The 26,127-nt window shown below is 39.4% G+C and overlaps 1 protein-coding gene across 1 annotated transcript in view; it reads right to left on the reverse strand.

Annotated features, from left to right (window-relative positions):
• Positions 1-26,078, reverse strand: part of LOC137286824 (sphingomyelin phosphodiesterase A-like) — a 29,066-nt gene extending 2,988 nt beyond the window's left edge. The window contains exons 1-11 of the mRNA XM_067818831.1: positions 25,792-26,078; positions 17,108-17,309; positions 10,836-10,991; positions 7,039-7,713; positions 6,127-6,183; positions 5,419-5,533; positions 5,046-5,174; positions 4,194-4,240; positions 2,891-3,033; positions 1,439-1,547; positions 482-625 (exon numbers count right to left, since the gene is read on the reverse strand). Of these exons, the coding sequence (XP_067674932.1) occupies positions 482-625; positions 1,439-1,547; positions 2,891-3,033; positions 4,194-4,240; positions 5,046-5,174; positions 5,419-5,533; positions 6,127-6,183; positions 7,039-7,713; positions 10,836-10,991; positions 17,108-17,257 (1,725 nt within the window). The 5' untranslated portion in view covers positions 17,258-17,309; positions 25,792-26,078. The remainder of the gene's footprint in view (positions 1-481; positions 626-1,438; positions 1,548-2,890; positions 3,034-4,193; positions 4,241-5,045; positions 5,175-5,418; positions 5,534-6,126; positions 6,184-7,038; positions 7,714-10,835; positions 10,992-17,107; positions 17,310-25,791) is intronic.
• Positions 26,079-26,127: the final 49 nt, after the last annotated feature.

Raw genomic sequence — 26,127 nt, forward strand, 5'->3', positions numbered from 1 at the left:
TCCAAATGTAAAAGAATATTTACATTAAAACTCCCATTACACTCATTTTGTCCGTGGTCTCAGGATTTCAACATGGTGGGGGTATAATATGTGTTTGCAAACTGTTTATACTATAAATCTTGCATACATGTGTCGAACTTTCGAACGTATGATTGGTTTGTTCACAGATGAAAACTCAACATATAAAATGTATATGCTTACAAATGGAGCCCAAGTTTATTTATTAATTAAGAGATTCTCAACTGATTATATATCAGTGGCGTTTCAATAAGGTCAGTAAATGCGCGATTGTGCCACATTGTTGAGCACCTGACTGTTTTGTTTGTTTACAGACAGCTTCGACAAGGAGCTTTCAAAATGCAAATGTCCATAAACAATACAAAATACAAATGTCCATAAACAATACAAAATACAGATGTCCATAAACAATACAAAATACAGATGTCCATAAACAACATAAAATGTGAGGAGTCAACCTTACCAGTTCAAACTCGTCGTGATGAGTATGGCTGAAGACGTTCATGACGATGACAGCAGCGTACTTGTTGGTGATCTCTGTGAGTATGTCTCCGTACTGACCATGCGCCCAGAAATCCCCAGGAGGAATGTGGCCAGCGATTATTACCTGCGGCCAGGGAATGTGTTCCATCATTATGTACACGAAGAAAGGAAAAACTTAAACACTGTAGCTCACTTAAGACATTAAAATTCTATTAAAGGCCGTGCAAATATACAATAGCATATATGGTACAAATATGTCACTCTATGTTGTATGTTTGTGCTGTGGCAGGATATATGTGTAATGAACGCCATGTAAATGAACGGCCAGAGCAATGTTATACTCTATGTTGTATGTTTGTGCTGTGGCAGTATATAGGTGTAATGAACGCCATGTAAATGAATGCCCAGAGCAATGTTATACTCTATGTTGTATGTTTGTGCTGTGGCAGTATATATGTGTAATGAACACCATGTAAATGAACGGCCAGAGCAATGTTGGACAAACTTGATAACATTCTGAAAATACGACATGATTGTAGCTTTAAGTTCTACAGCATATACGTTGATAATGTTTTTTATTGTAAGTTATGTTTCTCTAAAGCTTAACGCTAATAATGGGATATTTAGGTTTGATTGGGGTACGAGATTGGGGTACGGTCAGTTTACAAAATTATACATACACTGACTTATATTTGGCCCTGAGTGAGTGAGTGAGTGAGTGAGTGAGTGAGTTTGTTTTACGTCCTCTTTAGCAATATTCCAGTAACATCACGACTAGCGACACACCAATGGAGTGCGTACATTCCTTTTCCCAGGCGTAAAACATAAGGCAATGCCAGTACTACAAGTCATCCATATAAGAGAAGCAGAGTAGGTGACACCTGATCCTTTTGCTTCAGAAGCCAGCATGCACGTGGAACAGACACAAACACGTTACCTTCTCGTTGTACTCAGATGCGTTTCTCAACGTATCGTCAATGAACTTGAGTTGTTCCCTGTACGCCGGCACCTTGTGGTTCAGCAAGGAATAGAAGTTCAGAGAGTACCTGAAGCGTATAAAGGATGAGTGAGTGAGTGATTGCTTGGTGCTAGTAATAGTCCCCTAATGTGGCGCTCCGTACCTTACTATCCCCGTACATTACTATCCCCGTACATCACTATCTCCGTACATTACTATCCCCGATCATAGGACCCTATCGTACTTTCCGATACTTTTTCAACTTCCTTGGGCGTTGCTGCCTCAACTAAACAGTCACATTTCCAGCACATCGTCTCGGGTTCCCATTTTACAGCTGGGTAACCTGGAATCTAGGTATCTTGCCAAGGATACTACGAAAATGGGCTTACCTCGGGACCCAAACCTCGATGCCTCCATCGGGGATCGAACCCGGGCCTTCAGATTTATGGGCAGACACCTTACTACTGCACTATTGTGCTAAAGCTTTAAGCAGCATACAAAGACGTCGCTCGTTAAGTGTAGGGTGACAATATGTATTAACACTTTTGTATGCCGGACTCCAGACATTTATTCTTGTACTTGACACTGTACTGTCAGCAAATGTGATTAATCATTTTCCATATTCACCCAACATATTTACTAAAAGCAGAGTCCTGTAAGTCAAATCATATATTATGGGGAAGTGATCATCAGTTATCTTAAAATAGTGATGATACAAAGGAATCACGGAAAGGTAAGCACATCGTATAAACACATACAAAGGCAAGACAAATAGTCATTAGAAAAACACGGAAATATCAGACAATGTCTACACTATTTACACTACAACCATTGTTGTTAATCCAGATATCAAACGTTGTTTCACATTTATTACGAAATTACTGATATTTTCCACTTTTTAAGCATATCTAGAATTGACTGAAGATGTCTTGAAATATTGAAATGAACGAGATATCTTTGAAAAGTTATTTGAAGTAATGAAATGAAATAATGCTATGCTGAAACATTCATGATATCTTTAAAGCAACTGTTCATCTCATCAAACGAATTAATGATACCATAACAGGGTTTTAAAATACTGAAATATCCATATTTAAAAAAAAACAAAAACACCCAATTTTAATGAATAAATGCTGAATAATAAGTTCCGATACTCTAGATATCTGAAATTAATCAATGGTTTCTGAAATATTTACTGATATCTTGGAAAAAAACCCAAAACCCCCATTGATATCATAAATGCTATATCAATAAAATACCGAGGATATAAGTGAAAACACCTGTCGCCCTGTGTATGCAAAACACACAGATAGTTGACAAATGCTAAACCATGTCATACAACAGTTACCTCCCAGTAAATGTAACGTGAACGCGTTATTTGTGACTATGAATCTGACATAAAATGCTATAATTAATTAATATTATTTGTACCAGTAATCCGTGTTTATGGTCAGTATCCTGAGTCCGGGCTGGACTAGTGTTGTGTAGTAGGCCGAGTATTGGATATTCCTCAACTGGTCGGCTGGTATGTCGAACAGCTGCTGCCACCACTCGGCTGTCTTGAGGTTCAGTGTCTGTACAGAAGAGGACGTTGCTGAAGACGACGACATCCAGCATTGCATATAGCATGCGTAGTAGTAGTAGTAGTAGTAGTAGTAGTAGTAGTAGTAGTAGTAGTAGTAGTAGTAGTAGTAGTAGTAGTAGTAGTAGTAGTAGTAGCAGCAGCGGTGGTGGTAGTGGTAGTGAGTGAATGAGTTTAGTTTTGCGCCGCATTCAACAATATTCAGCTATATAGCGGCGGTCTGTAAATAATCTAGTCTGGACCAGACAATCCAGTCATCAATAACATGAGCATCGATCTGGGCAATTGGGAACCGATGACATGTGACAACTACGCCAACAAGCCTGACCACCTGATCCTGTTAGTTTCGCCTCTTAGGACAGAGTAGTAGTAGTAGTAGTAGTAGTAGTAGTAGTAGTAGTAGTAGTAGTAGTAGTAGTAGTAGTAGTAGTAGTAGTAGTAGTAGTAGTAGTAGTAGTAGTAGTAATGGAAATCTCAAAACGAGGCTCTTTCGCTTGAAAACTTTGGCGGTCTGGTGCGGAACTGATACTATGTCAAACTCATCATGCGTTACAGTGAATAAGCTAAAAACACCAACACATAACAGGTGTAACCACTGAACCAGATGTATTGCGAATCATTTTACCCCCTCATCAAACTGGGACAGTCTGTGATTTCCTAGTTCAGGTATGCTGAATAAACTTCGACATAAAATATAGACTTATGGTGTTATTAAGTTTAAAAATAAAATTCATTTGTAAATACCATTTTCAGTGTAACCTGAGTTGTTTATGGTGTTTATTTTCGCTTTCACACTAGAAAATTCGAATCGGCTAAACAGTGATTGTCGGTGATTGTCTGAATAGGTTAGTGAGACTTATGTTTTGGTATGTGGTTGGAGTATATGGGAGTAACAGTAGTCGTCGTCCTCGTTGTTGTTGTTGTTGTAGCGGTATAAGGAGTAGATGTAGTAGCATTTCGTTAAAGTGGAAGTAGTAGTTTGTACCATGACGTGTTTTCACCTCGATACTTCCATTTCGAAAAGCAGCTAAATAAAACATGAATGTACCTGTCTGTGTTCTTTAATCAGTCTTTTGTTTTACTTATCAAAACATAGTAAGATAAAACCAGGCGAACGCACAGACGTCTCTTCCAACTGGTCAGTTCATTTACCTTGTACTCTTGGTGCGGTTGGTAGTATTCACTCTGGGGAAAGGATTCTGCAGACAACATGAACCTGGCATTATATAAATGTTCATTTTTTGCTATTCTTAGAACAGTCTAAGATAACATCATACTCAATGGTCCTATGTGAGGCTTAATCAAGATTAGATGCTTGCAAATCCCGATAAGACAGTGAAAATACTAAGTGTGCGCGAAAAAAGAGATGCGCATATCCTGCTCCACCGGTGACACAAAAACATCGGCGTCACTAACACATGCAGGGGCCAGTCAATTGATTCGGGTAAATGTAACGTAGGAATAATGGGTAAATAATAAGTCAAAAGCCAATGCTCCTGACAATTTTTGTCTCTGATGCGTCATTTTAGCTCAGCTCATGCCTTGGGTATTGTTAGAGTGCCCTCCCAGTTCGTTCCCCAGCCGCGGCATACCAAAAGACATTTAGTATGGTACTTGTTGGTTCCTCGGTATTACTGGGTGCAACAAGGATCAGTCGGCTCAGAGTCAGTATAATGTGCCTGAGAGGAGTATTCATGCTTGACTGCGGCATGGTATTTCGAGAACTAGCACTATAAAATCGTTTGGGCCAATACAGACACGAAATGAGCCAAATATTCTCAAACGTGACACTAAACCCTATTTCACCTCACCTAACCTTGGCTACTGCAACCCTGATCAAACGATTTGTTGAGAAAGAGTCAAGGTGCTCTTTGGAAACACACCATGGACATGTGTCGCTTCAGTACTACCCGACGTAGTGTGACAGATGTCCATTGGAAATGTTGAAGTTATTCTCCTCGTCTTACATTGGATACTTCTTTGTGACAACGCTGGTGTACTCACCATGGTTTCCTAGGACAGGGTATACGGGAACCCCGGGTAGATAGAACTTGATGGTGTTGATGACGTGGAGGTCGGCGTTAAGCTGGATGGACCAAGATTCCTCCCATATGTCGTGAGGCGGAGAATCACCTAAAATGGTAACCTTGTCGTCAGTGTCTGTCATTGCCTGAACATGAATCAGACCTACGGTAGACTTCGCCTAAATGACCTAAAACTGAACACAGGAAGGTTCACTACCATTGAGAAATCACTAAGGTTATACCCGTTTTGTGACCTTAATGTGTTATGGATATTATACAAGGCATATTGCTGGGTGCAACGTTAAACAACAAACAAATTATGTATCAGTCACAGACACAAAGCGACAGTTTACCTGTATATATGACAAAGTCTGGCTGAGGATCTAAAGCAGCGATGTGACTTAAGACAGCTTCCACAGTCCGCATTGGAACATCGCAGTTGTAGTCTCCGAACTTAGCAGCGGAACCCTGCAACGTTGACGTGTGCAACAGTAACAATGCTGGTCGTTAATGTTGATTTGAAGTGCATATGCATAAAGCAGAATTTCAGGAAAGTCGTACTGATTCTCTCAGTCACTGGCCTTCCATCACAGAGAGAAGCAGCTCCCAGTACATTACCACGCTACATTCTTATGGCATTGAATGAATATTCCAAAGCAAATAGCAACTAGGCAATTATAGAATTAACGTAGATACAATTCAGACTGATTGTGATGTTGTACAGTGGTCCTAGCAAGATTTATGACGCCCTTCCTGATACTGATTTCTGGAAACTGCACTATCAGGACTGTGGGTAGCTGATTAATGATTTAACTTACAATCTGGATACACTGAACCTCACGGAATAATTACATGTAAATCTCAAGAAATCCGTTAAAGAAAGAACAAAGCAAATTACTTGAACTTGACTTTGAACTCTTTCGGTGACTGTTTTCTGTTAACTAACGTTTCGTTAGCGTCTGTAATGCGTTTATGTGTATTAACCAAATTCAGTTGTCTGGCTAATTCTACAACAGACTAATGACGTCAAATCTCGGTATGTACTGAAACCTGCTACTCACCGTTCCGCTGAGCTCCTCTCGGCAACAAATGGGCATCCGGCAATCCGTCGCGGAACCCTGTCGGACATAAGGTTTCGAAACTGCACAATTTTCAGAATACAGCCACAAAAATGCTGAATTGTACATGTTCCTGGTTTACGTGAGTGAATGTTGTTTTATGCCTTAATCGTCGGTACAGCATCTGACATTCACTGGTCGATACTTATAACAAGAATGGGATGTAAGGAAACACGGATCTATCAGGTCCAAGAGTAGGGCTCACAGAACCTGTCAATAAATTTCTTTCCATTCTATTTAATTCCAAATAACTGGCGGGTGATTTTCACCGGTATGTTTAAAGGCAGCGAAGGTGGTACTCACGTTTCCAAAACGTGCACATCATCCTTTTACAATGCAGTGATGTGAAAAAGCGAATAAACGGTTTTCATATTTATACGAAATGACTACTGGAAGCAATATTATAGGGATGGGGTTATAAGGCATTCTCCATACGTCATGACACCAGCTGCTGAACGTATCCTGGCCCACGAGTGGCTCACGTCACAAACACATGCAAAGGTACGGCAACATGTCACGTTTTACAAGCAAACATACTGCGCTGTCGCCATTAAGGGTATTCTGTTGCAGTTTCAGTTCACATTAATTTTGAATGCAGTGCGGTAAACGTGAGATCATATAAAATTAAGAACGATATTAAAATAAAAGTAGAACGCCCAGAGGACAACATTTTCTGTGTAACCTTATTATGAAGCCACAACCAAGCGATCGCAGCGCTACGACTGCTGCAAGTCTATGTTAAAGTATGGGAGTTACGATCAGTGTGTGAAATGGGCCACGTCACTGTCATTCGTTATGATGACGTATGCTGTGTTTTATTGCTTCTCCCAAGCCTGCCTGTATGTTCCAACCTACCTCTGTATATAGCCGATCTAAGTGTACGTCTGCGATCTGCACGATTCGTATGGGATCAGAGAGACTTGGCGTGGCGTCGTGCGGAGTGTGTGCCTTGACAGGTTCTTTGCTAATGTTGAACAAGGACGTTTCTAGAGTGTCAAACGTATTGTGTTGTAACTGGTCTTGCCTCTCGGTCATTGGAATATCTATGATGTCTTGGCTGACTGCACCGTCTATGACGTCGTGGCTGTCGCTGACTGCACCGTCTATGACGTCTTGGTTGTCGCTGACTGCACCGTCTATGACGTCATGGCTGTCGCTGACTGCACCGTCTATGACGTCTTGGCTGTCGCTGACTGCACCGTCTATGACGTCTTGGCTCGCAATTACTTCGACGTCTTGGCTAACAGTCAAGGAACTGTCTATGACGTCTCGGCTCTCAGTCACCACACTATCTAGGACATCTCGGCTCTTTCTCACACTACTGTCTACGATGTCTTGATCCTCTATCATTTCACTATCTACGAGGTCTTGGCTCATCACCACCGCACTGTCTGCGACGTCTTGTCTGTCTGACCACAGTTTGTGTTTGTGGTCTGATTTGCCAATAGACGACAGTGTTGGCTGACAGAAGTTCAGCTCTCTGCATGTTCGTACAGGGTCCAGGAGGAGGTGGGTCGCCACGAACAGGACCTGAGTATATGATGAAATGACATGTTTCAGGTATTCAAAATTTCTTACGGAATCGTTTAAAGAAAACCTTCAGTAGTGTAGTGCGTTAATATAGAATTACAAGATCTCTAATAGTACATGGGCTTTGCGATCAAGCCCGTGCAGATCCGCGTTCAAACTAACCTTCAGTAACCCATGCCTGTCTCAAGAGGCGACCTAGGCTCTGGGTGCTCCGGCTCGCTGCCTTGGTTGACAAATGTCATCGGTTCACAATTGAGCAGATCGATGCTCGTTCTGTTTGTGGATTGTCTGGTCCAGAGTCGATTATTTACAGACCGTCGCTATATAGCTGGAATATTGCTATACTCACTCATTTAAATGGGAAGCGTTCAGATTCTAACCATTTTTCGCAAGGCCTTTGTATCGCATCCATATTATAACTTGCATAACAAAAATTAGGAAATAAGGGTCGCTCTACTCCAGTGTGTTTTGTAATAAAGTATAGTTTTGCGATGGACTATAAATACTTAAAGCACGAGGACGGCAGTCCGAGTACTTTGATGTTATAATAGCACAGGGCAAAACTATACTTTATTACAAGACACATCGGGGTAGAGCGAATTTTACATCTTTTCCAAGATTCCAAATTTATTACTTCTTTCTAAGGATAATTTTGATTAATCTAAGCAGAGACTATATACCTATATATACCTATATACCTCGGTATATGGTCTCTGATCTAAGGCAGAAAACAAACGACGGTGTCGATGACCTAAATTAAGAATCCTCGTAAAGGGCTAACTGACGCGCTGTTCCTTTGACGTGTCTGCCGCCCTACGGTAAGATGAACGTTACTAGACAAAACAGATGACAGAAAGTTTGATGAAGGTTTACCTTCTAGTTAAATATCTTCTCCAAATCATTTTAATTACATCTGTGATTAATGTAAACCATATAGGCCAAAATGAACGTCTCATTTCTGCTACCAACCTAAGTTTAAATCAGTACATAGAGATGCGTTTTTCACCCATTGTATTCATTCTTTACACAAACAATTGTAGATATATCAATTTAGTGTTAAATTTGCGAATGATAAAGCACTGGTGGGACTAATAAGAGAAGCATGTTACAGAAATGAAATTAGTGACTTTGTGGAGTGGTGTAGTTCAAATTTTCTATTTTTAAATGTAAACAAAACAAAAGTAATGATCATTGATTTCAGGAAAGATAAATTAAATAAATTAACTCACCAATAAACACAAACGACAAGGACATTGAAGTAGTGGAGGAATACAAATATTTCGGCACTATTTTAGACTAAAAATATCATGAAATTCTGACACTAGCAGTATATAAAAAAATGCAGTCAGCGATTAAAACATAAAAAGTTAGACCAAACCATTATGGTGCTTTTTCTCGAAGTTTTATCCAGTCTGTTCTAATGTTTAATTTTCTATGATGGTATGGGAACCTGTCTGTTCAAAACAAAAACAAATTTCTCAAAATTCTTAATTCTTCTTCAGAACAAATTGATCTACCTTTGTAAAGTAACGACAATTGTTATGAGCAGAAAATTATCAAAAAGACCAACAAAATCCTGAGAGACCCGACTCATGTTCTATTTTCGGAATATTATTTTATCGCATCTTATCTTATCCTATGAAGCTGACACGTCAAGCGACATTCCACGACTGAGTCGAACTATGAGACGTTTTTTTCCGTCGGAAAACATAAACGTAATGTTTCCACCAGTGATGTTAGCTGAGTGACGCAACTGCAAACCAAGAAACGGGATGCAACGGAATAGTTTCCTGTAGCAGGCTGTATCAGGCGATGGCAACTGACATGCTCCGTCGGTTTCATTGTGACGTAATGCAAAAGTGTTCGATTACGATGAGGCAGACTAGAATGGCGCAGTGACCCCAAGGCATTGTGAAGGGATGCAAAAAGGGCATCGTCTGATAAAGCCTTTGACCTTTCACCAAAGCATCATGGAAACTATATGTTATATTCACGTATTTTGAAGTGAAAACTAAGAACGGCCTTGGTGTGTGTTTATGACGGGTGCCAGTGGAGGGCAGAATACGCTTTCTTCCCTGTATCATCACCTTTTGATAGTGATACATAAACACATCCTCAGCATATAGTCACAACCGTACAATCGTCTCTTAATCAGAGATTCGAGATTCTTTTTGATGTGGAAAAGGTTTTGTCGCTATCTTTAATTCAACCGCAGACGTTTGAAGATTTTACGAGTGCTTCGAAAAGATGACTTTTACATCACATCAGAACACGTAGCCGCAAAGATATGTTGTTGTGGGTTTTTAATTATAGTTTTTCAATGTAATATTAATCCTTTTAAACCTGACATTCACACACTTTTATCTAGCCTTGATAAATATGAGAGCCTTGTGTATATATGACAAAAAACCTTGTTGCATCCTTCTCTTATGTAAAGAAACGTTGAGGACGATGTCCGCTTTTACAGACTCGGGAAAATTTCAGATACTTGTGTCACTCCGTGCCAACATTTGATCACCAAAGATTATGAAACATGATTAAATCTATTGCTTTACAAATACGAAAAAAACCCAACCACAAACAAAGTGCATCAATCATTGTCAGATGACGTGCGTAGTCGTGGAAGGCTTGTTGTCTCAGGCAGTTGGAATCACTTAGATAACTTGAACATACCTACTGATCGGGTTGTCCTTCGGACACTTTTTGAGTGGAACTACACATAACTGGGCTATCTTTAACGAGAGAAATAAGTCAAGGTTTTAACCTATAGTGTTTACAAATTTGAGGTAGTCAAGTTAAACATAGGGAATCTGGTGCTATAGTGCTCGTTTCCAACGTACAGTTAGAGGTTTGTAATTTACTGTTATTAAACTCCATTTATATTACACATTCTGAGAAGACTTAAAACAAAGTAGATATATCAGTTCATCACGCAGAAAATGGGTACCCGGTGGTATGAGTTATGCGACCATAATGTTTTGACGCCTAACAAGCATCTTAGGTTATCGGTTACATAAAATGTGCTGTGCTGTTAATTGATAGCGCTATGAGCTTACCTGGTATATTTTTTTGGCGCTATGTAAATGGACGCAGTGTCATTACTAAATGGAGGTATGTCTTACCACTGGACCATAGGCGTCGATCAAGCCAGGACACATGATATCACCGCGATAGTTCAGGAATGGGACGATGTTCTTGCAGATGCAGACCGCCTCCTTCTTGAAGTAGTCCAGAGTCTCGTTGGACGCAATAGTCGTGATGGTGAGGTTGACAATGTACTGTGAACACATACGTTTAGACAATACAGTGGAACCCTGCTTATCCGGACCCCTGATATCCAAAACCTCTGGAGTCGTGTTTCTTTCAAATCTTTATTAACAAAGCTTGATAGGGACGCGATGTTGACGGGTGATGATGAATTGAAAGAGGTGTGTTTGTGTTTGTGTTTGTGTTTGTGTGCATGCGTGTGTGTGTCTGTGTGAGAGAGAGACCTATTTTTGTTTTGGGGAAGGTCTGTGTGTGGGGAGGGAGGGTGGGGTTGTAAATATTGTACACATATACTTAGGTTGAGTGAAGCGTCATAGATTTTGTACATAACATGAAGGTTGCTCACTCACTGTGTACGTAAATATTAGGGTTTGGGTGGCGGGTGTCATTCACATTGTACATGCTTCTCAATAAAAAAAAGAATCATCATCACCCTTTAGCCACAAAATCATGAACGGGCATTTATTACAGTTACAACACACAAACAATGTGCAATACGTATCACAAGAACATGTGATAACAGCAGGCTTTCTTGCCTGTGACAATGTTGGTGTAGCGCCAGTGCTTAAACAAATTTCTTTGGTTGAACCCAGCACTGCGATGCCATGTGCTTATTTAATCAGCGCGTATACGTGATGCTTATGCAAACAGTGACCACCTAGCAGAACATACAGTTGAGTTTGAGGTGAAACTTCAATCACGTCCCCGTGTTGTTTGTGGTGGTAGGACTAATAAATAGCGTCGTGTGAGAAAGCCTGGGTGGAATGAAGATTTACGTGTGTTGTTAAATGAAATGTGGGAGTCAGAGAGAAAGTGGTGTGCAAGCTACAAAACGGGAAAGTAAACGATTGGTTGAAACGTGTGATTATCATGATCGACCGTTCTGGAGGGAGATAGGTAAGACTGGAGTCGGTGGTGAAAGGAGAAGGCAGATACCTATGAAAGTTTATATGGAGGATGGGAGTGTGTCTGAAAATTGAGGGGATATTTTAGGTATATGGAAGAATGATACTGTGAATTGTTGAATGGGAACACTGATGCGCAAAACCGTGCCCCGATGTTTAATACTGATGAATCTGACGAGATGCATGTGCTGTTCCATGCTAAGATTACCCTGTTTGAGGTCACGGCTGCAGTAGATAGACGCCACAACAAAGCGCCTGGTGTTGACGGCATCACCGGTGGATGCCTTAAGTCACAAAGTGTTATCAAGACACTTCATCGTGTTTTCAATGTGTGTTTTAATACAGGGAAAATACCTACAACCTGGGCTGCAGGTATCATAAATCCAATACCCAAACGTTCAACTTTTGATCCTGTAGATCATATGTCATATCGGGGCTTGACCCTCACCAACTCGTGAGATGTACAAATTTCATTGTAATGTTCTGAATAACCGTTTACAGTCATGGGCTAACTCTACTGGTATTTTGAGTGATATGCAAAACGGTTTTCGGAAAAAAGAGATCCACTATTGATGACATTCACTCTGTTTGCTCGTTTATTGAAAAAATTGAAAATGTGATAGAAAGAATACTTTTACGGCTTTTATTGATTTTAAGAAAGCGTGTGACTGTATCGATAGAGAGTACGTGGTACTGGCGTGAAAGGAAAAATGTTTGTAGCTCTTCAGTCTCTGTATGTTAAGGTAAAATGTAGTGTTCGTATTAATGGTCTGTTAACATCATGGTTTACTGACGGAGTGCTATTCGAGGTTTAAAGCAAGGCTGTCTACTCTCTCCATTATTGTTTATGTTTTTCATTAAAGACCTGCTAAACAAACTGGAAGAGAGTGGTATTGGTATTTCTGTTGATGATACTACTATTGCAGCTTTAGCCTATGCTGATGATCTTGTACTATTTCCAGAATCACCAGAGGATTTAAATCATCTGTTGTTCAATTTAAACAACTGGTGTGTGCAGAATGGTATATGCATTAATAATGCTAAATCTAAGGTTGTGCATTTTACACATGGTAGTACATAAAGAACAAGTGCGGTTTTTAGAAATTGTTGATTGTTATAATTGTTTAGGTCTATTGCTCACAGAACATACGTATTATAATGCCTTGGCCTTGGCAAAGTCTGCCAACAGGGCTTAGGCCTTATTCGTAAATATAAAGCACTTGGAGGAATAGAATTCACAACGTACACTAAGTTGTGTGTTACGATGGTGAGGTCAGTTTTAAGTTATTGTGCATCTATGTGGGGACACAGGGAGGTGTCCGCTGTAAACGCTGTCCACCATTGTGCTATGAGATTCTTTCGGGGGGTGGGTAAATATGCTCCAAACGTTGCTTGGTGACATGGGGTGGATTCCTCCAATTGGTAGACAGTGGTTATGTATTGTTGGACAATATTATCGTTTCATAAAAAATGTCTTGTAGAATAAATAAGTATGTATTTATGTGGTCGGAGCGATGTGCGAGGGGACGTGTGAGAAATTGGAATTAGTGTGGAAGCTTATGTTAGTGTTAGACGGGTATGTGAGAATGTGTGAGATATTTTTATGCAGAAGTATTTTCTCCAGTTCTATGGTATGAGCTCTTATGCAAGCCAGGCGGTAGGACGGGAGGTAATAAACTACGGACGTATCGAATGTTTATGGCTGAATGATCAGGTACCGCTCCTCTGTATTTGGAAACCGGCAGATATTCGAATGTGAATGTGAATGTGAATGAAGGGTGTGTTTTCAGTGTAGTGAGAGTGTTGAAGATGAAAGACATGTTCTGTTTTCCTACCCTGTGTAACGTGATTTGCGTGAAAGTTTATATGAAAATGTCTGTTTTAGCTATCCCAACTTCTTAGATCTCTGTGATAATGGTAAATTAGTTTTACTTTTTAAACACCATGCATATTTCAGTGCCAAAACCTGCTTTTATATTTTATAAAGAAGAAAACATCTTTTATATGGAGAAAATTTATACTGTATTTGTACGATACCTTCATTTGTTTGCTTCTTTTTATAGTGTTCATGATGCATCATAGTCTCTCAAAGGGTGGCTCACTTTTTCGATATATTTTATAAGTATGTTAATATATGTGTCAGCTGTGAGGTGAGACAAATAAAATATCGGTCTGTCTGTCTGTCTGTCCATTTGACAGAAATGCAATTGCTAACGCTTGGAAAAGCACAAATATTTAAAACTGAAAATGGCATTTTTAAAAACATATATGTCGGTTGTGCCCTTAAAAGTACAAGGCCGTAAGTAACATGCGTCAACCTGAACTTCTATCAGTATGCAATAAATTACAATTTCAAATTATGATAAATACATTACTGATGCTTTTACAAGCAAGACATAAACGGTCTCAGGATCACAACTGGTTTTGCTTACACTTCCAAACTATCCAAGAAGCGTCCCGGTAAGTACACTTTACGAGTCATATATGTGTGAAGCCCATTTCTGGAGTCCCCCGCCGTGATACTTCTGGGATATTGCTAAAAGTGGTGTAAAACTAACCGCACTCGCTCACTACTGGGCTGCCCGTCTGTTTCGTGGGCTGTTTTGTCTAGATACTATTACAAATAATTTCAGAATTTCAAAGTGCTAGGTCTGTCAAATATTGCCTAATCATATGCGTCTAAGGCTTTGTGTTGGCTCAAGTGGTGGCAGTCAGTACCAGGAGTAACCCATGTCGATTCCTGAAGTGGTTTATGTTTGTGAAGTCAAAGGTAGGGATATGGGGCAACGAGTGGACTCCTGTTCCATGACTCCATCACTTCCAAAGATAGGACACGGAAGCGATTTATATCCTTACGACGGATATTCCCCTCACGACTAAGTATAAGTGTGATGAAACTGCAAAATGAAAAACGTGATATACAGAAATACAAATGTAATATCACAGGGGACTTCGACCCTACTGCGCCTTCCTTTCACTATACGTTCATTAACTAAGTCGCTCCTTATAACATCCTCCCCCAACTCCCCCACCCCCTCCATCAGTCCAACTCCCCCACCCCCTCCATCAGTCCAACTCCTCAGCGTCGTAGTAACACATGCAGTCGAGGAGCTTTATAAACCAGCTAATAAATACTATAGACCTTTGAGTCGTAAATATCATCCAACATATTGTCTCAAGAGAGAGATGTAAATGGATTAATGTAATTTTTCTGGCTGTAATAAAGATAACATGCTGTCTTACGACCACTAGTGGCTTAGTTCTATACAGTATGCGAAATGGTTACTGGCCTGCTAGCCCGTGGCTAGAAAATATCGATTCGGGCCAATAATCTCCACAATCCCTTGTGCGAATGACTAATGAATTTTCGTGGGGTCATTTTGTAAGTGTATGGATGATACACCTTCCGTGTAATACTATTTTTATTAATCGAGTGAATGATTTGGTATTAAACGAGCGAAAGGGAGTATCCTGTTTATTACTCACAATACAAATTGATAGAAACTGCTGCTACAATGTGAGGACTCTCAGTTTTCTTCGAGTCCAGTACCACAGCGGCATTAGAATGGTGACGTCACAACTTAGAACCCTTGTTACGTCATACATCTAGTGGTATTACACTAGTGTAATGTTGCCGTAAAAAATATTACACTGTAGTGGCCCGATCCACAAACCGTTCGTCGCACTATGCCTTTTGTAAGCCTAGGATAAAGTATAGAGTTACGACAGGTCGTAACGATACTTACGCTTTATGGATCAGGCTAGCTATTTTCGAAACCTTCGTGGCCCTTCGAACGTCTTAAGTCCTTATTTAACACATTGGCTACATTCAATTTTAAGGAGTCTTAGAGCTACGAACGTTTAAATCATGCAAAATTAGGGCCTGATAAATACGTTTATCAAATCAGCAGTTTAATGACGGCATATTTAAGTTTTTTTTTATTCAGAGACAAAATATTTCACAAATTCCGACGTGTGGTTTCTTAATTGTTTTTGGTGGAATTTTACTTTTTCGTAATCTTTTTCTTGGTCTCTACATTCAAACTGCTGGTTCCATAGGCGGATCGGGGGAGGTGGGGCGTGTTTGCTGGGGTGCGCGCAACCACTAACCATTGAAACCTTGGGGAAAATGAAGTGTGTGTGCGCAACACGTGCTCAGGTTTGCAAATGCGTTAAATGTCTAATACCTGCGTTACCTCGGGTTTTCTTCCCACAACAATACGTCGTGATGTTCCTGAGATACATTTTAAAAAATAAACCCCACTCACTCCCTTGCTTATCGTATACGATATGAGACGCAACAGAAGAAACGAAAGGCATACGTCGCTGTGTTCCCCAGATGTATGAACAATGAATAAGATAGCTCGACCTAAAATCTGTTTAATTTCTTTTCAGTTGGTTAGCATAGTATTCAACTGAACCACTGAACCTGCATAGTTCTTAGTGCGCGTGTGTATCAGAAGAAATTGTTATGGTTTCTGTGCATATGATTCAGCTTTCCGCAATAGTATACCCTTATTTACTTTCCAAATACAGAACGTACCCGCTAGTGGAAAGAGGTAGAGCGAAGTGTGTGAGTGGGTTTAGTTTTATGCCGCTTTTAGAAATATTCCATCAATATCACGTCAGGGGACACTAGAATGGCTTCACACATGAACCCATGTGGGGAATCGAAGCCGGACCTTCGGCGTGACGAGCGGACGCTTTAACCACTAAGCTACCCCACCACTTTTTGCGTAGTTGACTTTTTGAGGAAATTGTAAGTCATGGGTGTAGTCGTATAAAGTCATAAATTACTCAGTTGTGGCATGCATCATTTCCTTGGTTTATCATGTACAGGTAAACTCTGAGTTTATTGTGAGATAGTTGCCAAGGCAACAAAATCTTATATACATAAGAACAAGGGTGATCAAGTACACACACCTCACTCACTCACACGTGGCAGCCTACTTTGTATTTATGGCTAAAATCATCCGTTCACTCCTTAATGAAGACCTGAGTCACAGCAACCCATACTTACTCACCTATTCATTGATACAACACACTGCCTTGTAGTCCTTACAAACCACATATTGTGATGACAGTTGAATCACTAACTCAATAACTAATTACACCTTGTCTTCCGTACAAAACTGTTAACAGGTCGCCCTGTGTTGTATTCCCTACAAAACACATATTGTGGGGACAACTCACTCACTCACTCACTCACTCACTGAACCTACCTTGCATTCTTCACAAAAAGTATACTGAGGGAACAGCTGAGTCAACCTCGACATCTTCTCCTCTACAGGGTGATCATGTCTGCCAACAGGAAGACTCATGACGACGTGTGCGACGACGGCCAGCAACACCAGCGTCTTCACTACGTCCATCGTCGTTCAAGCGTCGGATTGAACTGTGGTGTCAAGAGGGTTTCTTCCTCATCTGAAATAACGGGAGATACGAAACTAAAACTAGCTTGATATCTCCCAATAACTGGTTTCCGGACAGTCTTCTATACGCTTCATACATCTGTCACATCAAGGGCCGATACCAATTGCTCGTGCGGTGTCAACAATTACCTTTTATACATATGGCAATCACCAATGACTACTTCAACGCGTCGGATTCTCAAATATCAATTATGTTATCTATCTACCAGGAATAGTAGCATGTTTCTGCACATACAACAACGAAACACGCACCAGATGGCATATGTTTTCAAACCCCACACAATAATAAAGAGAGTAACGGGATTTTTCAGTACGATCGCCAGTCAGAGAGAGAGGTCGTGAAGCGTGACTAGGCTTTGTGTCCCGCTGGAATCTGATTGTTTGTACAAATAGCAGTGGTGCTTTGAACTGTTAAACGAAGTGGTCTGTGATGAGAACATGCATTTATTACGCTTACGTCGAGATACTCGACTTAAGAGTGAGTGAATTACGTTTTATGCAAAATTCAGGCAATATCGCAAATATCAGAAATGGGCTTCACGCAATGTGCCCATGTGGGGAATCGAACCCGTGTATTCGGCGTGACCAGCGAACACTTTAACTTCTAGGCTGCCTCAGTCAGCATAAGAGTAGCAAATATATACGTAACACTACACGGGATGGAGGGATGGTTTACATGGAAGATGTACAGTTTTCATGATGATATTACAGAGTGTTCATAATTGTTTATAAACATTTAGTTTTTAGTTACATTTTAATGCATTGGGGTTTTTAGCATTATGATTCGTGATATAGGTTTTCTGACGATGTTTGAATGAGTAATTGAGGTTAGTTTTACGCCGCACTCAGCACTATTCCAGCTATATTGCGACGTTCTGTAAGTAATCGAGTCTAGACCAGATAATCCAGTGATCAACAGCATGAGCGTCAATCTGAACCGATGACGAGTCAACCACGTCAGCGAGCCTGACCATCCGATCCCGTAAGTCGCCTCTTACGACAAGCATGGGTTACTGAAAATCAGTTCTAACCCGGATCTTCACTGGTGATGATGTTTGAAGAAAGGGCAGAGACAAATGTGATGAAATTCATCGTCTTCATCACACGTGTCGCAGTGTTTAGCGAGTGAGTTAAGTTATACTCCGCACAAAGACATGTTCATTTTTTAATACGTGATAAATGGCACGTTTAGAAGAATTCGAAGTCTCTGGAGGCCTTGTTTCAGTTCCATAACATGTAACCTTGGGGAGATTACTGATGTAATATCATTGGGTAAGACAAGTTGTTGACTCAGCTAGTTAAACCTATAGCAAGTTTTATCCATTTTTGTTTGTAGTAATACTGAAACCTGGAGTTTTAACAATGTTTTATGACATTATGTTATTGAAATCTGGAAATATTACAGACTAACTTTTCACGTTCCTCAAAATTTTAAACCCGCCAAGGGTCACACTGATAACGAGCATCGGGACTAGTATCTCTTTGAGTGAGTGAGTGAGTGAGTGAGTGAGTGAGTGAGTGAGTGAGTGAGTGAGTTTTTCACAATATTCCACAATATTTCACAACATCACAGCTGAGGACACCAGAAATGGGCTTCACACATTGTATCCATTGCGGGAATCGAACTCAGACACATTTACTGATTCACACCACGAGCTGTTTTGTGACTGTTATAGAAATATAGAGTGTGCCGGGTGCCCTAACTATTGCGTGACGTTGTGATATAAATGTTATAAAATGTAGATTGTATGAACGCTCACTGGGGTGATGTGTAGAACACTGAACGGTTGCACTACTCTGTATGCATTTGAATGTGCATCCTGATTAATGTAGTATGTGTAACGAATCTGCATGTACATATGACATCTACATATATTGCCAGAGTCCACTGTATATACTTTGAGACATGATACTGTGAACATGCTCTGATAATACTGTGAACATGCTCTGATAATACTGTGAACATGCTCTGATAATACTGTGAACATGCTCTGATAATACTGTGAACATGCTCTGATAATACTGTGAACATGCTCTGATAATACTGTGAACATGCTCTGATAATACAGTGTATTTTTTTCTATCACTGACTGATTTTGTAAAAGCTGATTCGGCGGCTGTGTAATAACCTCTTTGTTTTTAACATATTTTGTTAACAATGTGAAAAGGATTGGGGACAAGTTCTTTCAACCTATAAAACCCCTCTCCAAAGATATTTACAATCAATAATTACATCACAAGACCTTATTAGAAACAGATAAAGACTGAAGGATAACAGAAGGAAATGTTATAATACAAAAGGTGTATAGATGGAAGACTACTGGAATCGATTAGATTTGCATGTGTATTTATGCACATGTTTTTATATTATTTCATTTTTGTGATTTGTCAAAATTACTACCACATACATCTTGAACAGCTTTAAGCATGACATGTGTATGTTGACTGTGTAAAGAACGTTCTATGAAATAGTGATGAACATTTTCGCACTGGTTTCCACATGCGTAGGATGGATCAGGGATTAGCCCTACTCTGTACGGCTTAATCTACTAGCTCCATGGCGTAACTGAGTGTGTAAAATGTTGGACTTTCTACTGCCGTAGGAAAAGTACGGTGCGGCTGAGTTATGTGATGTTATTATGCTTGATTTAAACTTTGACAGTGAAATACAATTTCGTACATCTGTAGATAGATTGTTCTACAATCTTATAGCCGATGGGAAGAACGGCTCGAGACAATTTGTTATTCTTGTTCTTGGCCAGCAGATATTGTTTGAATTTCTTAGACTATATGACACCTGGAGCCCACGCACTGAGGAATTATTTCTTTTAGGCTGACCGGACTTTTGTTGTTTTGAATATTAATGAACAATGACAATTTTCTTATTCTTCGTTTATCTACTCGATTCGACTATTACCTTTACCTGCTACACAACCGATAATGGAATGATATAGGAGGATATACAATTACTGCGTACTAATCAGTTCATTTCTTATTACACTAGTCTTAAATAAATATTTACCTAAGTTGCACAATACTCTAACATTGTTAATGCTAAGACGCTGAATAAGCTTAAATACTGTTGGACATCTTAATAACATGGTTTAGTGTTATTATGATAAGATGGACATTTTAATATAAAATATTACAATATTTACGTATTACGATTTACATATTAAACATTTACGATTCGCATGGTTTGTGTTTCGGTATGTGCCAGTTTCTACCGCTAGGTAATGTTTCGGAAGTCTGAGAGCGTGATACAGGGGAACCTGTCTAATCCGGCACTCAGTGGGACTGAGGGAATAATCCGATTTAGGCAATGTGGTGGATTGTAAATGTACAAGTCACGGAAGGGACTTGGATCTTATGCCGGTGTTGACAACTTGCTTGATTAGACAGATGCCGGTTTTTACAGGTTCCACTGTGTATCCTGTAGACATATGGACTAGATTTATGTAAATGATACTGAAACGTTCACTGACTGATAACATTCTTACAAATGACACATATCATCGAGGAGCAGGACTGACTAAGATAAAGTTCATTAACTCTTTGTTTAATAATCTGTTGGTAAATCCTGCCTTAAACATATTTCACTGTAACCAATGCTTGACAATATTTGTTTAAGCTGACACGCCCAAACACCACGGGTCTCCACTTCCTCACACAAACAATCATTAACAACCCTGTCAAATAATATTATCAGATACAAGAAGCTTACACCAGTATTTAATCATATTGTATTGCCTCTTAGATAAACTGGATAACGACCTAACTCTGCGTAAACGGTCGAATTTCCGATGACCTAACAACCTTTTATAAAAATCCAACTAAAGCCTTTCAGTATTAAGTCCCTACTATACTCATATCTCAGACGCATTAGATGTATTACTTTGTGTATTATAATATTTATATAGATTATCTCGTCCGAGTGTTTACTGATATCAATTATATCAACACGAGTTGATGAAGTAACAAATATCCGAGGCTTGCCGAGTGTTGATATAATTGATATCAGTAGATACGAGTGAGATACGACAGATCGTAACTTAATTTACTCGCTTCTTGGCGTAGCTGAGTATGTAAAATGTTAAATTTTCTAATGCCGTAGGAAAAGTACCACGCTAAATGTATCATCCAAACTCATTCGTCATTAGTTTGCAATGAAAAATGTACACCTCTGAAGACAGTACTGGCATAAGATTTGCAGTGCAACGATGTCATAGCATTGTGACGTCATCAAGTTCATGACGCCATAGCACTGTCTGGGCATTGTGCAAAATCTACTGTCAAAACGATTTCTCCTAGGAGAACACAGTATTGGATTATAAATAGGGAATCTCACCCAAGTGTTTACTGATATCAAATATATCAACACGAGTTGATGAAGTAACATATATCCGAGGCTTGCCTGTTGTCTATCAATCAAATACATATTTTACTACCAGTAGAAAGTAGTTTAGATTTTTTAACTCGGTGAAAGCAAACCTAAATATTTTATTCTCAGATTGTCGGGTGTTCGTGACATACTTCACATGGCGTCGTGATCTAAAGTCAGTTTGAGAATCAATTAGATTATGGTTTGTTTTCCTTACGGTAGGAAATCAAAACTACTTCCTCCTCGTAGTTTCATATATTTTGAATCATGACCATAAGGATTTTGCACGACACAGCTTGTTACATAACGATTTATAACCATGATGACAACAAGTGATTTGACAGAATCGTCTATGAAAACAAGCTGTAACTCGGAAGCTAGACAAAGCAGGTGACAAGAAAAAAGTGACAGTAGATTGCGAAAACATAAAGCTTTCTTTTTTCACAAGAACTGTCACGATTGCAGGTTTATACAAGCCTGTAAACGAGATAATTTACCCAAATATAAATGAATTCTATAATGGCCCTCATATGTATACCTCACATTACGTTTAATGGCACATGCATGCTTAAATGTTGTTTTTCACATTGAGGTTGATAGCTGTTTAGGCTATGCAATATTGTTATTTTATTACTCCCTCCTGGTTTACTGGGTGTTAACTAACAACATTACTGCATTTAATTAATAACAAGATACTTGTGATCGGCACCTGCTCAAACCTGCCTTACTCACAGGTACCTTCATACAGTGCCATTTTACTTGTCAAAGTTCTTTGAGGTAAGCTTGTTTTCAAATCATTGATTTGGTATATTAAGCAGGTTATTTGGAGGTCTTGGCTTATCGGTGCATTAAGGCCTTGAACAGATACCTCCCATCAACAGATACCTCCCATCTTTCCTCTATTTCCACTTCTCCGAGGATAATTGGAGACAATAATCATGCTAATTAAAACAATTGTACATAGAATGTCCTCGGATTAACTTTTCCATATTCCATAAAATCAAGCAGATTTTCCGTACTATAAATAACACGATGTCACCGGGCTACGTCTTGCCATCTTACCAACAGGTGAAGGGGCAAAAAGCACCCAAGAAACATTATGTTTTAAATATTACAGAACTTGTAAATCCACACTATACGGAAAAACCGGGAGCTAATGGTTCAAACAAAAAGTAGGTCACTTAAATCGTTACCTCTTTGGTAGTAAGGAAATAATCACTTTATCCTGCAGAGACAGATTTCATCTTGAATAGCGACAACCCATACAAATGAAACAAAATAAAACACTCAAACACTCGCATGAAACGCCATGCCACAAAAAGGCTACACAGCTGCAAATTCAATATTAGATCCAACAACAGTTGTTTAATGTATGAGAAATTCTGAAATATAAGCATGGTTTTGAAAAACAAAAAGCATATCCGGGGCATGTTTGGATCGATAATTACAGGATCCTGACACGATATATCAAGCCTAAGCCTCTGAAAATAAGAAATTTTGACAGAAATATATTACTCCGTATATACTTAAATAGCCCCAGTGACCTCTGCCGTGTGTAAGTTCCAGCCATACAGAGCGAATGTGGTTCTTACAAGGAGGTAAACGCATTTAAAAAAGAGCTACAAAAAACAAAACAAAACAAAAACAAACAAACAAAAAAACCCACAAAAACAACAAACCCCCTAAAAAGCCAAAACAAAACAAAACAATGCCCAAAACCACAAAACAACAACAACAACAACAACAACAACAACAACAACAACAAAGCAACAACAACAAACAAACAAACAAACAGAAAAAACCCCAAAACTCATCTAATCTTCAAATACATTTCGGAATAGCATTTACATTTCGGAAATATATATACACTGTATATAGATCTGGGGAAGCAGACACGCTCAGCTGATCACAGCTGGTTGCTTTATAACATCTCCTGGAACAATACAGCTGACTACAGCCGACTTGGTAGAGTTCATCTAGTGGGGTCAGTCAATATTTTACACCTAATGTTGCATTGTGCACGTTCATCAGCTGAAGAAGATAATGATTCAAGTGAGCCAGTTCCATGATGCGAATACTTCCGTCATTTCATTAACGCTCTGCTTAAAGGACAAGGTAGTCACGCGACATACTAAAATTAGGAAATGAAGGACAGATGATTGTAGTATCCACATCATCGAGGACGAGCGCTACTGTCAATATGTATAGACGATTCCAAGGCCTTCCGTGCAAGATCTAATTCTAAAGCGTCTGAAACGCATATATCAACTCCTGTGTGCATATTGACAAGCTAAAAACAACTTGGCAACTGACCCCCTGAGATATGACCTATGCAGAGATCAGCTGATATTGGCGACAAATGTCATGTTGTCAGTTAGAGGATATAGAATCATCTTCAATCTAGGGCTGGGACGGGTCCAAATTTTCATCCCGCGTGCCCCACCCCTTTTACCCTACCCCTACGGGGATACCCGTTATGTTAATTCCTAACATATTCTTTAGCTCTGAGGCTAAAATGTCGATTTTTTTTTTCCAATATCTTGGATGTGGACTTGAAACATGTTCCCGTGTTTTTACATTGTTGACATTGACGAACATGTCAACTGGGAATACGCTATGTGTATTAAAGCAATAAATACGAATTCACATGACGGAAATGTTGCTTGTGTTATGATGAAAAGACTCACTCATCATTCTTTGATGAGAAACGAATAGCATGCGGAATAATAGAATTATACACTTAATAGCTGTTTGTTATGTGGTGTGATTTTAATGATAGTCCAACAGTATCTTCGACATATTGGTATCGTCGATACTGTGTAAAGCATGGAACTGCTGGTGTTGAATAGACATTATGTGTTATTGATGATTTAAATACAAGTGCCAAGTTTTGTTCCCTTGTAACGAGTTTACAATGTCATCCAAAGGAATAAATGATCTTCAAATGATATAGCTGAATCAGAAAAAAACATAATTTGGAAAATTTACCTTCAATTTGTAAAGTTCAGCTCCTATTTTCTCATGAAATGCCCTTTCTATTAAAATTGACCTTTGACCTTAGCCAAATATTCTTGCGATGAGCATATATGTAATATTATTGTCCACAATTTTAAGTCATGATGTGAGCATTCCCAAAACTACTGGTTTGATGAAAATCTGTCAACCAAACCCACAGTTATAAAATCAAACCATCTAGCTGTCGGTTAGTCAGTCGTACAGACCCTGAAGTATAAATATCCAAGAAAGCCCACGTCTAGATTTCCTTAGCTTCTGAAAATGAAGAAAGTCTCAGGACTCCATTTCACTATATTATTTTTTTTGGACTGTGGACGTTTTTTCAGTAAATATGTTCATTTCAGAGACTAGCTGTTAGTCTAGCTGTCGGTTAAAATGTTGCCATAACGGACATGACATGTTTCACCTTAAATGGCCTCTGCATGGTAGTCACGCACGGCAGGTGATGACAACCGGCTTGAAATCAAAGACAAATCATTCCTGTGATTCTTCAAAGGCATTGAGAAGTTGACGTAGTAATACAGGACAAATTTTATGGATAGCAACTTCTTGAGTTTATTTACACGACGTTTCGGGGCTTATCCTAGCTCCCTCATCAGGTTGAGCTGAACTGAACTGAACTGAACTGAACTGGACTCTCAAAGTTAACAGTTAAGCCTTACTGTTCAGTTCAGCTCAACCTCTTGTTGTGCCTCATTGTACTATGAACGTTCCATAAACATGAACACTTACTTTTTGAGATTTCATTTTTGTCTAAATTTGCTTTTCTTTTGCTGTTCAGTATAGTTTCAATGGTAATTTCTAAAAAATAAGAAATAACAGACTGGGGTCTGCATATTTAAACTTGCCCCTTCGAAGAATAACATTACAATACGTCCACAGGTTCAGCATTCAGTAGAGCCTTGGAGCAAGTCTAGTTGTGAGACTGCTCTAAAATAACGGAGTTACGATCACCTAACCTCGAGTCACTCCTTGTGTGTCAAACATGTCCGACAATAATATATAACTAGGCCACATGTACATACAAACATTACATTTATACATGTGGTTATTTATACATATATGTCCATATTCTCACCTTGCAGGTGTAAAGGCTGTGGTAAAAGAGGGTCTCCATAAAGCAAATGTGATAGTACGTGACCATCGATTCTGATCCGGTGTCCTGTTTAACGCGAAATGACCACGATCTGCTCGGGTAGATCCATTTTCTCACTGCTGCTAGACCCAGTTTCGCACTGACGTGGAGTTTGTATGCATAGCACAGATACTATTTATATGAGGAGTAGCGTATATATCTGTACCTTTTGAGAAGCGAATGTGTTGTGGATACCCGCTTTCAGCGAGCAGTAGTGACAGCCTAGTGACTCCAGTTACTGCGACAACAATATGTTTACAGTTTAGGGATATAACGAAC

The sequence above is a fragment of the Haliotis asinina genome, chromosome 6, assembly GCF_037392515.1.
Source record: "Haliotis asinina isolate JCU_RB_2024 chromosome 6, JCU_Hal_asi_v2, whole genome shotgun sequence".
Taxonomy (NCBI): domain Eukaryota; kingdom Metazoa; phylum Mollusca; class Gastropoda; order Lepetellida; family Haliotidae; genus Haliotis; species Haliotis asinina.